This window comes from Chenopodium album, chromosome 12 (assembly GCF_948465745.1).
Source record: "Chenopodium album chromosome 12, dcCheAlbu1.1, whole genome shotgun sequence".
In the NCBI taxonomy this organism is placed as follows: Eukaryota; Viridiplantae; Streptophyta; class Magnoliopsida; order Caryophyllales; family Amaranthaceae; genus Chenopodium; species Chenopodium album.
Window position 1 is genome coordinate 14,277,697 of NC_137845.1, and position 14,682 is coordinate 14,292,378.

At 33.9% G+C, this 14,682-nt stretch overlaps 2 protein-coding genes across 2 annotated transcripts; both read left to right on the forward strand.

Annotated features, from left to right (window-relative positions):
* The first annotated feature begins 1,417 nt into the window (after positions 1–1,417).
* Positions 1,418–2,305, forward strand: LOC145572091 (major strawberry allergen Fra a 1-3-like). The gene is made up of 2 exons (XM_081631117.1): positions 1,418–1,607; positions 1,833–2,305. Exons 1-2 carry the CDS (start codon positions 1,418–1,420, stop codon positions 2,126–2,128), a joined length of 486 nt encoding a protein of 161 aa, XP_081487243.1. The 3' UTR covers positions 2,129–2,305.
* A 2,549-nt stretch (positions 2,306–4,854) lies between these two features.
* On the forward strand, positions 4,855–11,527 carry LOC145572092 (fumarate hydratase 1, mitochondrial). The gene is made up of 17 exons (XM_081631118.1): positions 4,855–5,084; positions 5,944–6,061; positions 6,302–6,451; positions 6,569–6,679; positions 6,923–7,006; positions 7,650–7,748; positions 8,288–8,338; positions 8,421–8,470; positions 9,300–9,381; positions 9,520–9,614; positions 9,694–9,760; positions 9,864–9,914; positions 10,130–10,225; positions 10,450–10,548; positions 10,667–10,696; positions 10,778–10,843; positions 11,167–11,527. The coding sequence occupies exons 1-17, from the start codon at positions 4,933–4,935 to the stop codon at positions 11,251–11,253; spliced, it is 1,488 nt and encodes a 495-aa protein (XP_081487244.1). The 5' UTR covers positions 4,855–4,932; the 3' UTR covers positions 11,254–11,527.
* The last annotated feature ends 3,155 nt before the right edge of the window (positions 11,528–14,682 follow it).

Genomic DNA, 14,682 nt, shown 5'->3' on the forward strand with positions numbered 1-14,682 from the left:
TCATCACACAGAAAATGTAGACCATCTTTTATTTAAATGTCCGTTTTCAGAAGACATCTTCATTCTTTAGCTACCTAACCGAGATAGGCAAATGGACTAACTCGTCTAAATTTATGGGGACATCATTTATCAATTCTATTCAAAATATTAGAGCAGCAAACCCATTAGAGATGACACAAAATATTTTTATAGTATGGTGGTTTATTTGGTACATTAGAAATTCAATAATTTTTAGAAATGAATCTTTCAATGTTGTACAAACCTGCATTTTAATCAAGAACTTCACAAGTGATTGGTTCAACTGTCAAAATATTGAAATATGCGATGAAGACAACCCCCATAGATCTTCTAAGTCCCGAGCAAATAAAAATTGCCAAAATACAACTCAAAGAGCTTGGTTTCCCCCTCCAAGAAATTTGCACAGGTTAAATTTTGATGGCTCAAAAATAGGCGAAAATAGCTCTACTTTTGGCTTTGTAATTAGAGATCATAATGAAAATCTTATTCTTGCAGGGGCAAAGGCTCTTCACCTTGACACTTCAATTCTCCAAGCGCGCGGAAGCAATGGGCCTAAGAGAAGGTTTAGAGGGAGCTAAATTCCTAGACATTCGTAATCTGATTATAGAAGTCGATAATCTGGTAGTCATAAACGCCATCAAGAGGACGTGAAAAATTCCATGGGAGATTTACAACATCATATGTGACACGGAGGTCAGGTAGCTTTGAACACACTTTATTCTCTCTCCATTCATCATTGTTGCAGAAGACGAATATGGCGGTGGACTACATGGCGAAGAAGGAGCACCACCATGAAAATTTAATTTGGTCCTTTAATAATCTTGCGCCTTCCCTCTCCCTTATCATCCAAAAGGATGCTTTAGGTATCCCCAATCAAATAGGCTAACTTAGCTTTATTTTCTCACTCAATCACAAAAAAAATGTATATCCTGTACTTTTTACAAAGAAAACGAGCCACAATTGTTTGGAATAAATTAATTAAAATTAAAACGTGCATCATTTAGTCATATAATGGCAAATTTTCCAAAATAATACATAGTCAACCATCTATCTTTTTGTGGAATTCTTATAACACATACACACTTGTACTTTTCACCAACTCTTCTAAATTAACTTGCCTAATCTTTGCTTCTTATAGAATTCCATCATGTATTCTACAAAGGGCTGCTCTAACAAATTAAGACTAATAATAAAGACTTTGAAAAAACTTGGGAAATAAATAGGCAACTTCTTTGCTTTCTTACCAAATTCTCTTTTCCTTAGACTCTCTCAACCATTATAAATACCAAAACAAATTCTCATTATTTTGCATCATCCATTTTTCTCTCATCATTTGAGCTTTACTATTAGCTAGCTTTATTTGTTTATTTTCTTAGAAAAACGTACACGATCATCTATCATGGGTGTCATAACATGCACGTTGGCCGACTTAGATAGCGTTGTTGCCCCGAGCCGGTTGTTCCAAGCTATGTCCATTGACAGCCACAACTTCTTGCCAAAGGTTGTGCCTCACTTTGTTAAATCTGTCGAGTTTGTTGAAGGTGACTCCACTGCTGTTGGTTGCGTCAAAAATATCAATTTCCCCGATGGTTAGTTTCCTTAGCTTAGATCACGTGCAACGCATGGTCTTTTAACTAAATTTTTGTTATGGATTACCTTTAGAAGGTATAAGTAACATTCAAATTAAATTCAATTAAATTACAGTCAAAGTTTACAATACTAGCGTTTAAATTCAAGGATCGTGAAATAATGATTAAATCAAGCTTAATTGTATATCTTGACGAAAATTAATGATGATCAATTTAATTATGCAGAGGTTCCATACAGATATGTAAAAACTAGGGTGGATGAAATCGATTCTACTAACTTCTACCTCAAGTATACCAGCATCGAAGGAGATATATTTCCCGATACATTGGAATGTGCCGTGTATGAGAACAAATATGAGGCTTCAGGCACCGGAACACACTACAACATGGTAGCACACTACCATATGAAGGGAGACAATGTTATGGATGATGAAGAAATTGAAAGTGCCAAACAAGGAATTCAAATGATGTTTAAGGCTATTGAAGACCATCTCATTGCCAACCCTCAAGTTTATGCTTGAATTTAATCATAATTATATTTTCAAGTTTTTTAATGGTTACAAAAATATGCTACCATTAATTAAAAATGAAATTATGTACTACGTAGTATGTGGTGCACGTCTTTGTTTAATATTTATTTTTTGGGTTTGAAAAAATAATGACATTTAATTGGTGAACTGAGATACGATGTTGTATGAGATGCTACGTGCCTACATTTCATACGAATTGAAGTATACAATTGTAAAATAAATGTAGTTGGTCATCATTTTAATCATATTGTAGAGAAAGTGTGTGGAGTAACTAAACTAGTCAAAGCAAAAATTTATCATATTTAATTTCTGTCAATTTTGTGAATTTTTGTAAATAAAAAAATTTACAAGAGTACAAGTCAAGGTAAATTAAAGTGGAGTGCAACTATATCAAGGAAGGGTGAATTAGTACTAGCTCCTTCCGTTTTATATTGATTTTCTTGGCCTAGTTATTTTTATGTGGTTAAATTTTAAATAAAGTCTGTTGTTTTTATATCTCAAGAAACATTATTATGTGTAATCCTATTATTTTCGTTTCCATGTGTATTTTCATTACATTGGTTATCTATATGATCAAATAAGTATATGGGTGACTCCAAATTGTAATGAAATTCTACAAGAGAATTAAATAGATCCCAAGATAGACATGCAAAAAGAGAGATTTATAGATAAGCAAAAAGAATATGGAGTTTTACAATGTTTCGTAGTGAAAAAAAAAACTTACAATAAAAATGAAATTCTCCTAGAGAATTAAATAGACCATCCTTTAGCTTTTAGCCATCCTTATTTCTACATGAGCATGAAGACAACGATGAGAAGTATATACAACTAATGTGAATGCAGTGTTAGGACCTGTTCTCTTCAGCTTAATTTCACTTCAGTTCAGTTTTCAATTTCCTTCTCTCATAGACAATTCAGTTCAGTTCGGTTCATTTCAAGTCAATTTTGTAAATCAGAACACGCCCTTAGTCACCTAGATAATTGTTATATTATGTTAAGTGAAAACAGAAAATGACAAAAGCATAAGAAAATTTTCAATACATATACAAGTATAAGTGTTACACTGTAGGCTAAATTAAATGGCCACGAATTCACGATTGCCGATTGTTTATGATTTTTGTAATTTGTATACTAATGTTCTGCAAAATTACCAAAGTGGTTAAGAATCTTTTGTGTCAAAAAAAAAAAAAAAAAAAACAAAAAACAAAAAACATAAATGAATAAAAAGAAGTTGTTAATTGATATAGAATTTGTTTAGTACTCCGTCTCTCCTTTTAGTTTTGGAATGCTACTTGGAATCTTCAATTTGGAGTGAGTGGCACATAAATTTATGACATTTTTTGATAAATATATAAGAAAAGGATCTTGCTAACAAACGCCCTCGGACGTTGGATAAGTATTTAAAATATTGTCTAAAATGGTATTAATTTGGGAATGCATGATAAAATCACGCGTCGATCGATGTAATTAATTTTAATTTAATCTTTATACTTTTAACTATCTTATCCAATACCCAAATGCCCACGGGGTGTCCGTTAGCTTTTGCCATAAGAAAAAACATATTTAAATTATGTGGTGTTTTAATAAATTTGTCTTATTGTGTAGTTTCAAAATATTCATATTCTTATTATTTTTTAATAATACATAGTTGAAAATATCAATAAATATTCAAACATGTGTATTGAAAACTGGACAAGAATAAATCAGAAAAATAAAAAGTAACGAATTGGAGACAGTGTCAAATTATTTAAAATGAAAAAAACTAGTTTTGATGCCAATTAAGATACTAAACCAATTCAATGTAATTTCAGTTTTAGTAGACTTAAGAGCCACATACACAATGCAAGTCAATTAAACGTATTAATTTAACTAAAAGTTAATTTTAGTAGACTTTTAGAACCTCATACAAAAGTCATATACTTATATTTATTTACTCATTTGTTTAATTTGTCTATGTGGTACCCTTTTCCTTATATATTGAATCGGATATAGTAGATTGATACTCATCACATTTCTTCCATTCGTTCTTTCTCTCTATTAATCTAGGGTTCTTTTTTCCTCTAATTTTCAGGTTTTTTTTTTTTATTTTTATTTTTTTTAATGACAAGTTCTAATTTTCAGTTTTTCCAAAACAAAAACATGAAAACTAGAAAAACTAGTTCTCACTTTTTAATTGTGAGTATTCAAAAACTAACATGATTAGCTTAAGCAAACTAATTTAAGCTAATTTTTTTTTTTCGTAAGGAGAAGGGCTCTACCAAGCCAGAACCTCTCATAGGTCCTTCCGGCCCGAGTTAGTAAGCTAAACAATTTGGAAGAGTGAGGGAAAGGTAAGGGAATCCCACTCCCCCAAATCATCACTAGTGGGAATTGAACCCTCAACCTCATGGTTGGAACTTGAAAGATACTCTCCTTTTCACTAAACCAAGCTTAACTTGGTTAATTTAAGCTCATTATACAAGCCACATTCTTTCACAAAAAAAAAAAAAAAAAAGAAATATACAAGCCACATTATACGACTTCTAAAAATCTAAAAAACCAAACCTAAAACTAACTGAAATATCAAACAAACCCTTAATTTTATTATTATTTTTTATAATTTGGTGGTACCCATGGATGGACTTGGGCCAACATTAGCCCATAACCCCATAACTTCAAAACAAATTTCCATTTATTCTAGGCCCACTCCTTTAAACAATTTAAAATGTACAAAAACAAAATTAAAAAATTGCAATTGGTCTTCTAGTCATTTTGTTTCTCTCTCCTCAAATTTTCCCTCTACCTTTGAACACTCGATGTATCTAGCTAGTCGCCGGCTTTCTACCGGATCAACGCCGTCAACGGCGGAGGCTGCGACGGCGCTGCGGTCAACGTGGCTGAGATTTTACTCGTCGTCGTTTCGTGAGGAGCGTGACACTTTTGGGCCTATCAATGTCCCCTCTGATAAGTTAGTTCGTCTTTCTCTCTCTTCCCTTTTCAATCATTTTGATATTAAATTGGTTGATTTTGTTTTGTTCTTGTTGTTTATTTGATTGTTTGATGATTTTGTTATTTTCGAATTTTTGTGATTTAATATTTGTTGCTAAGTTGTGGAAATGTTATGAAATTGGGGTGTCATTATTTTTTTATGGGGTGTTAGATACTTAGATCTTGTTTTAAAATAGTGAGATGAACTGGGTTTTGTGTATGTTTGTAAGATTGAATTATTTTCGTGTTGATTGATTATTGAATTAAGTTGTATTAAAATGGGTTTTACAAGATTTAAGCAAGTTGGGTGAGAGGAAGAATGGTGATTTTCGAGAGATGTGATCAGTTTACCTTATCTGATTACATTTTGTGTTATGGAGTGTGTGAATTATTGCAATGGTGCTGTAATTGTGGAGCGGTTCAATGTAATAAGGTCGGCGAATTTATGGTAGTGTAATTGTTCTAAGTACTAGATAGTAGCAGTTTGTAGGTGACATTGGATAATGGGTATGATGTTATGATTGTAGATAAACCTCTTATATTTGAAAGGGCTATGTGCAAGAGCATCAGAGTTGTGAAATGAGAGTTGTGAAACAGATTGGGTTATCTTGTTAGATGTTTGCGTATTTTAAATGAGAAGTAGTAAATCCGAGTAATCGAGAGTTTTTTTTATGTTAGGGGAAATACAGGTTATAATTCTACACTAGAATTAGAGCAGCTTATAAGATACTTATGCATGAACTTCTCGTTGCTTGAATTGCTTTCTGAAAATTGGTCACTCTTCATCAATCATCTTGGGGGTCTTACAACATTTTGGTTGTTGCGATTGAATTTTCCAGATTGTGGGGTGCTCAAACTCAGAGATCACTACAGAACTTCGAAATTGGTGGGGACCGTGAACGTATGCCTGAGCCTATTGTTCGAGCATTTGGAATTTTAAAGAAATGCGCCGCCAAGGTATATCATATACTTTTGATTTTTTTTCCACGAAATGTCATAGAACATTTGGTACTTCGTGCCCTTGCAATGATCTCCATTGCTTGGCGATTTCCATATTCTTCAAAGAAATTTTGTGTTTTTTCATTTGCATCATGGTGGTAACTCAAAAATTAGGTCTTAGCTTGTATAGATCATAACTGGCAAGCTAGTTAGCATTCTAGACTTAGCTTAATTATTCCTAATGATGTATCGCTGCAGGTGAATATGCAATATGGCCTTGATCCAACAATAGGAAATGCAATAATGCAAGCTGCCCAGGAAGTGGCTGAGGGAAAATTAAACGATCATTTCCCTCTTGTAGTGTGGCAAACTGGTAGTGGCACACAAAGCAACATGAATGCCAATGAGGTTAGTGCTCTTAGGCTACTTCGAGATGTTTAATGGAACTGTGAAACTTTCATCTTTTCCTCTTTGGGATGTATGTTACATATATTTTTTGTGTTGATAATGTATGCTTATGTGCAGGTTATTGCGAATAGGGCAGCCGAAATCCTTGGACATACACGTGGGGGGAAATTTGTGCATCCTAATGACCATGTAAATAGGTCACAGTCCTCTAATGACACTTTCCCCACTGTAAGTGCTTTTCATTGTCTTAGTTATTTTTTAATTGGTGTGACCTTATATCTGCATCTCAATGTAAATCTATTGAAGGTTGTGAAGGTCCTTCTAAATGGTTAGATTCCACTTCAAGATTGTGTGGCTAAATTTCACTTCAAGATTGTGTCAGTTCTGACTGTGATGGATGATGCATTAGTTTCTGCATCCAAATTTTTAGTTTCTTGTGCCACTGGTGTTGACTTGTCACTTTCTGTTCAGGTGATGCATATTGCAGCAGCTATGGAAATAAATTCGCGATTTGTGCCAAACTTGAAGAATTTACATTCTTCACTTCATGCTAAAGTGAGTGACACTGAAGTCCGTTTTTAAAATTTTATGCAGATTTAATTGTGAAATGCATGATAAATCCGTTATCCCCCCCCCCCCCCTCCTCTCTCCCCCCTTTTACATGACAATTTGCAGCAGCACACAATGACAACTTGCAGTAAAACTTACATGTTTCCTTTATTTATTATTTGGTAAATCACTGCACTTCGAAGAGCTGTTGGTAAAGCCTTGTTGATCTTTTGGTTTTGAGAAAATGGAAAAATTAGAGCTGCACTGGTTTTTGATAATAATAGCAGAATTCTTGGAAGGCTGAATCATACTTTTTTACAGATGTAATGTGTAATGAGTTATACATATTTTTTTTAATAATATAATCAAATGGCTATATTGATGTAACAATGATGCTCGAAGGAGATGTATGTCAAAAATAACATTCTTAGACTATGTAAAGTAGAATGATTCTTGTAATAAGAAAGGCGCTGAGCAAGTGCTGATGAAATTAATGCAAATAACAGCTAACAGGAGTAACAGCCTAACATCCATAGAATTTCCCTGAGTAGTTCATTCTGCATGGTTATTACTCAGTCTGTGCTACGTGTACATTATTTTCTTCTTTATTGTGGTTTAGTTGCTGATTTGTTTTTCATGCTTTTTATAGTCTGTTGAATTTAAAGATATAATTAAGATTGGGCGTACTCATACTCAAGATGCAACACCTTTGACTCTTGGCCAAGAGTTCAGTGGCTATTCTACACAAGTGAGTAATTTGCTTTTTATATCCTTTTTCACTTGAGTTTTTTTCCTCCTCTACCTCCCCCCATCCCCCTCTTGCTTTTCAGCATATTGCCTCCCCCCCCCCCCCCCTTTTTTTCAATGATTAGTATTATTTGGTCCTATGTCTTACGTGGTGATCATTTGAATGATTCGCGAGTAAAATTGTCATTACACTTGGGATTTAGATTGTTGACTTCAATTTAACTTGATTTAATCCTTTTTCTATTTATAATTATGCTTGGTGATTTCAGAAAGAAATAATAAATGTCCCCTTTATGCTAAGGCTTCCTACCAAGATATGGGCTGTCCTTCATAGCTTCTTAATTGATGCCTGCTACACTTGAATGTTGATTCAACTAAAACATATGGAGCTACCCAATATGCGGATGTACATGTAAATTAAATGCATGTGACTATGTGAGATATAATAAATGGAATGATTGTAACATTTGTCTTTAGTAGACATTCTGGCCCATTTATATCTTATCTGCAGGTCTCTTAAATTTTTTCTGGTGTTTTCAGGTCAAGTATGGAATTGATAGAGTTCTACGCACTCTACCTCACATGTATCAGGTAGAAACACTCGGCTTTTTTGCCCCTTTTTTCAACTTATTCTGTTACTTTGTCACTATTTACAATTTCTCTCTTTTGGCAGCTTGCACAAGGAGGTACTGCTGTAGGGACTGGATTAAACACAAAGAAAGGGTATGTGATCCTCATATTGTCACAATGTGTTTAATTACTGGAAGTAATCACATAGAGTATCAAATAGTTCTTAGCTGCCTTTTGTGTTTTATGAACCTGGTGCTTTCACTTGCCTAATGTCCAACCTCAGAGAATGTCAGAAGTTCAGAACAATCAGCCTACTAGAGTTTACTGTATATCATACAGATTGTCTTGGGTGCTTGTGGTAGTATGCATTTGATGATGGCTTTTTTTTTTTTTTTTTTTTTTTGGTGAAAAAATGTGTTGGGTAACTTGGGTTTATATCCATCAGTATTAAGTTGTTGGACCATCTACATCCTGTGTTTTTTTTTTATCTTTTGTTTTTGGGTGGAGGGTGCTTAAAGAATGGATTCTCAGGGAAGTATAATTACTTAGCCTGAGTTAATTTGTAGATAATTGAGACAGTTTCTTTGTCTTAATAAAACCCACAGATATAATAATGATGTGTGTAGCTAGATATATAGAGTGTTTGTGGGAAGAATAAGTGGCATATGATTGTTCAAATGCCATATAGGTTTATGTGGTAATACACTTTTCACTCCATCTGTGCAATATAATACCACCTTTGTTTCATATTATTTGCAACTTAAGAGGGTGCATGGACTCTTAGGCAAAATTTGTATTTGAGTGTAAGATTGAGAGAGAAAAATAAGGATGCATGTGATGAGGAGAGAGGCAAAGAGAAATGACAACCTAAAAAGGAAAGAAAACAAATGTTGCAAATAATGTGTAGCATCCATTTTTGGCAAAATTTGCACATAATATGAAACGGAGGTAGTATTTTGATCTTCCTTTAAATATCTTTCAGGTTTGATGTTAAGATTGCTGAAGCTGTTGCAGAAGAGACTAACTTACCTTTTGTAACTGCTGAAAACAAATTTGAAGCATTGGTTAGTGTCTGATGCCTCATTTCCTTTGTTTGTTTAGTTTATTTTGTATTCAGTGTATTCACTGTGAGATTTTTTGTTTACTTTTTTTTTTAAAAGATTTTTTGTTTACTTGTATCCTCTGATTTGATGATTTGTTAGGCTGCGCATGATGCTTTTGTTGAAACAAGTGGTGCTCTCAACACTGTTGCTGCTTCTCTAATGAAGATCGCTAATGATATACGATTTCTAGGAAGGTATGATTTCTTAAACAATAGGACCTGCTATTTCATTTTTGTGATTTTTATGGTTTCTAATTGTTTGCTATTTATGCAGTGGTCCACGATGTGGTCTTGGTGAATTAATTCTTCCAGAAAATGAACCAGGGAGCAGTATTATGCCTGTAGAGTCCTTGTCTATCATTGATCTTTCTTTATGTCATATTCCCCCCTCCCCTGCAGTTCTTATGTATTTAGTTCTAAGCAATTTTATTTTATCTATTACAGGGGAAGGTTAATCCTACTCAGTGTGAGGCTATAACTATGGTCTGTGCTCAGGTAAAGATAACATAGTTCACTGTGTTTCATAGAAGCTATTTGAAGGACAGGAATACCATGCTTTTCTTACTTCATTTGCAAAAAATTTCACCTGTATTTGCTATCAATTTGATTGTCATATCATATTCATGGGTAGAATTGCCTTTATTTACAAGGGAAATTTACTTTTTGTTGGTCACAACGTTATCATTGATCTTCTAGATGCTTACTCACAGGTAATGGGAAACCACGTAGCAGTAACTGTTGGAGGCTCAAATGGTCACTTTGAGCTAAATGTTTTCAAGCCCCTCATTGCAAACGCTCTTCTACATGTAAGTTTTATCACTCCATTATGATCATATAAAAAAAAAAGTATTTGAAGTAATGTGGAAAGGTTTCATTAAGCTCAGGTCCTTGCAGTTAAATCCTGCAATAACAAGTGAATGTTTATCTAATTGATTTGATATGCAACAACCGTCTGTTGCTAGGTGTGCAAACATCTGCTCTGTTAAGATTATGGTATGTATTCCTTATTGTTTTCTGTTTTTGCTTCCAGTCAGTGAGATTGCTGGCGGATGCATCTGCTTCTTTTGAGAAGAACTGTGTTAGGGGCATTCAAGCCAACACGGAGAGAATTTCTAAGTTGCTAAATGAGGCAAGTGCACAATAGTAATGTTGAACTAATTTCTTCAATGACGTATCTAATATCTTTGGATGGCAAACTTAACTGATATTTCCGATTTTTCTTGATTTGTTGCCATTTGTTCTTGCAGTCACTTATGCTTGTGACAGCTTTGAACCCTGTAAGTTATTGCTGGCCCCTTTACTCTTGATGCTTTCATATATTCTGCTTCCTGTACTGAATATCTATGTTCGTGTCTCAGAAAATTGGTTATGACAATGCTGCTGCAGTTGCCAAGAAAGCACACAAAGAGGGAACTACATTAAAGGTAGTAATCGTTCTCCTTGACTAACAATTTTCTATGATCAGCTTCGTATATTGCACCTTTTTTGTCACCATTCAACAATAGACGGCTGTACCTTAAAATTATATGCATCTAAAAGCACAAGATAGATTGTATTTCCGTTAATCTTTCCTGAAGATTGTTAATTGACTTGAAAATTTTGAAGAAGAGGTGCAGAAATCCAGTTTACAATTATATTCTTTGGTCAATGAGCATTCTCATCTTCTTAGATGATGTATTTTGCAATTTTTTGCGTTCAAAATAAAACTGGGTTGAATGCAACCATAACAAAACAATCTGCCTTGCAGGATGCTGCATTGAAGCTCGGAGTTCTTACAGAGGAAGAGTTCCACCAGCATGTCGTGCCTGAGAAAATGATTGGTCCCTCTGACTAGTGCTGAAGAAATTTTTTAGCTTGAAGCATACTGTTGACTGAAGCTGAGTATTTTTACCCAATTTTGTCCGTTGATCCCAATTATAAGTTGGATTAGAGAATAATAATCCTACAACAATGTAACACAAGCAAACATATCGAGGCTTTCTTATTGAGTGGTCTGGGGTTTTGCTGGTTCATTAGAGCAGGCACAATGTTGGATACTCGTATAACAAGGAGAAAGCCCCCTTGTTGTAATTAATAATGAAATTGCAAATCCATCATTTATCTTCCAATATCATTTGGATTCTGATCTAGTTTCTTTTTCTTGGTCATGGCCTCATTGGCATCAAACGGATTGCATTCTTTGTTCGGGCAGTATAATGCTCCATTGTCTGTACTATTCTCAGGGATCATCTATTGAAATTCATAAATAGACAGATGATTTGAAAATGCAAATTAAGGGGAATATAATAATATCCCATATAACTATGTTTTCATATATAAATGCAATAAAATACAAAAATTTGTACAAATTAGTGAATAGGGAGTATGTGAATAGTGTTAAAATTCAAAACGTGTCAATTAACTTAAACGAAGGAAGTATACAATAATTTTACTACTCATTAAAAGTTAACTTAATTTTAGTGAAAAACAATTTCAAATTTCTAAAAATAATTTGCATATTTTTTTCTGCCTTTGTGGTAAGTACAAGATGAAGATGAAGATGAAGATGAGTTAGATAACATGGCCAAATTTAAGTAAAACTCTCTATGCTTTTTTCTGTTTAGTGTTCCATTTTTACCAAACACATATTTGTATGTCGAAACACTAACCACTATTTTTATCTAATTACTTTGTATATGTTAGAAAAAAATAATAATTTAAAAGTATACATTGCGACGAATCCAACAATATATTACTTGTACATAATAACATTTGTAATTTACTCCGTATATATTAGTTAATATATCCAAGTCAAAATCATTTCATGAACAAAAAAAAAAAGTCAAAGTGTAACACTTATGAAAATAACACAGGCAGTACTTTTTCCGGTGAAAAACATTAAATTAGGTGAACAAAATAAATAATTGAAATAAATGTACCATAGATAAGAAAAACATGTAAAGCTGTTACGGTTTAAATTTCATAGCTTAATCCTCCTTTTTTTCACTTACTCAAATCACAAAGGTTTGTTGCAAATAGAGTGTCAATTCCTTAACTAACCAACCCAAACATGACACGAAAAAACTGAGAGAAACCCAAACCTGACCCGACCCTACCCCAAACGGCTCGAGCATAACCCAAGTTGACGTACTTATACAAGTAATAAGATTCTTGTCTTGAGAGAAGATTATCCTAACTTCTTGTTTATCTTTCCATTAAAATAATAAAAAAAATGATATTAAATTCTTAGTTTCTTACACTATTTGAAATACAATAGCTATTTAGCATGATCTGAAATCTTACCCAAATTTGACCCAAATTGACAATCTTGCAAACATATGGCAAAGTTGGACCAAAAAAAAAAATAAAAAAACTCCATCTGTTTAATAAATCGCAACATTTTGACTAACACATTTGTCAATGCTATATTACTACTTCGTATTAGTAAAAGCATACGGAGTTTTTGTTTGGAAAATTCTCAATAATAATCCCCTATATTTTTTTTTTACTATCTCAACAATAATCCCCAATTTTTTAAACTATAAAAAATAACCCTTAATTTTTAAGTAGTCATTAAACGTGACATTACTAATTAAAAAAAAAAAGTTACAATAATTATGGCTAAAGTGGGGATATATGAGTTAAATTGCTGACCATGGTTAAAATAGATTATTAGGTATGTAGAAGCATAATACTTGTACTTCTTTATTTACTGTTGCCACCAAACTTACTTACACCGTCCAACTATCAAACCATCACTCACCAAATTGATGCTTAGCAGTTAGCATCATGAATTGAAATCAACTTCTGCATCAAAGATCGTCTTCTCTTAATCTTTTTTTTTTTATTTTTTTATTTTTTATATTGCGTATACTACCGATTGAAAGTTGCTCTTTTGAAGGGTTTGTGGGTCTTGGGCTTTTATTCCAAGGGTTTAATTTGTGAATTAATCCTTCGTATTTTTATACGACTTCAAATCACGAGCAAGTTCTATACTTAGGGTCTGTTCACTTCATTTTAATTTCAGTTTAGTTCAATTCAGATTCAATCACTTCAGTTCAGTTCAGCTCCTAATTTCCTTTTTTCATAAAATATTCATTTCAGTTCAGTTAGTTCAGCTCCAATTAGTTCAGTTCATTTCAGCACAGTTCAGTAAATGTGAACAGGCCCTTACTACCTCCGTTTTTTTTAGTTAATACATTTCTATTATCATGCTTGTCAACGCATGTTTTTAACACTTAATATATCACATGACTATATACATCAAGACGATTCAAACAATATCTCATATGACTATATTTGATCGAATCTATAAATCACAAAAGCGAGTCAAAGTGTAGTACGTGAATAATATAAAGTCAAACGGTGTCAACTAAAGAAAAACGAATGTAGTATTTTTTTTTACAGTTTTTCAATTGAAACTTTTTTTTTCGGTTTTTCAAAGTTATGTCCCCCAAGTTATTGAATCTCTAACCTGTACCCATACTTTTTCAAAGTTATAAGCTGTGCCCTCCACCTCACAATATTTTATCAACAATATCCTTTGACAGCTCATATCCGTTAACGAAAGCTAAGTGTCTTGTTCTAATTGGTCTAATACTTTAAAAAAAATCAGAAAATGAAATAAAACTTAATTAAGAATTTATTAGAAAAAAAAAACAACCACCCCTCCCACCACCACAACCCAGCCCATCAGCCCACGTCGTCGCCGCCGGCAACCGACTGCCCACCCTCGCCAAGACAATTATTCCCGCTGGCGAGCCCCCGCCCTTTCCCCCTCGCCCTCCTTCCTTCCTTAACACTCCACGAACACAACCACGTGACGTAACCTAGCCAGAAAACCGACCACCAACCACCACGAAACAGCTAACCATCCCTTTCCCCCACCTCGAAACGACCCTCCCTCGCCGTTTCGAGGTGTGGGAAAGGGAGTTGGGGGTTGTTTCATGGTGGTTTAACGGAGTAATGAGGGTGGTCGGTTGGTTGGGGTTTCCAGAAAAAGGAGGTTGCGGCAGGGGTTAGGGGAAAGGGCGGGGGTCGGGGTGGGTGAGATGGGGAGGTACAGTACCAGCTGGCCGGTTTAGGTGGTTAAGGTGGAGTGCCGACCGATTTTTCGGCGAGTTTGCGGGACAAGTTAGGGTTTCGCGGTGGGAGGAATTTCGAATTTTTTTTTTTCAATTTTTTTGTAATATTTTTATTTTTTAAAAAATTTTAATTAATGTTTTAAATAAGTAACTAGCAATGACAATTAACAAACCCTAAGATCTATTAATTAATGTTAACA

Bases quoted from the DNA above. Each gene is read 5' to 3' on its own strand.
- LOC145572091 (XM_081631117.1), top strand. From the start codon at position 1,418: ATGGGTGTCATAACATGCACGTTGGCCGACTTAGATAGCGTTGTTGCC. The intron at 1,608-1,832 runs GTTAGTTTCCTT...TTAATTATGCAG, and splicing joins AAATATCAATTTCCCCGATG to AGGTTCCATACAGATATGTA.
- LOC145572092 (XM_081631118.1), top strand. From the start codon at position 4,933: ATGTATCTAGCTAGTCGCCGGCTTTCTACCGGATCAACGCCGTCAACG. The intron at 8,471-9,299 runs GTATGTGATCCT...AATATCTTTCAG, and splicing joins GGATTAAACACAAAGAAAGG to GTTTGATGTTAAGATTGCTG. The intron at 9,615-9,693 runs GTATGATTTCTT...CTATTTATGCAG, and splicing joins GATATACGATTTCTAGGAAG to TGGTCCACGATGTGGTCTTG.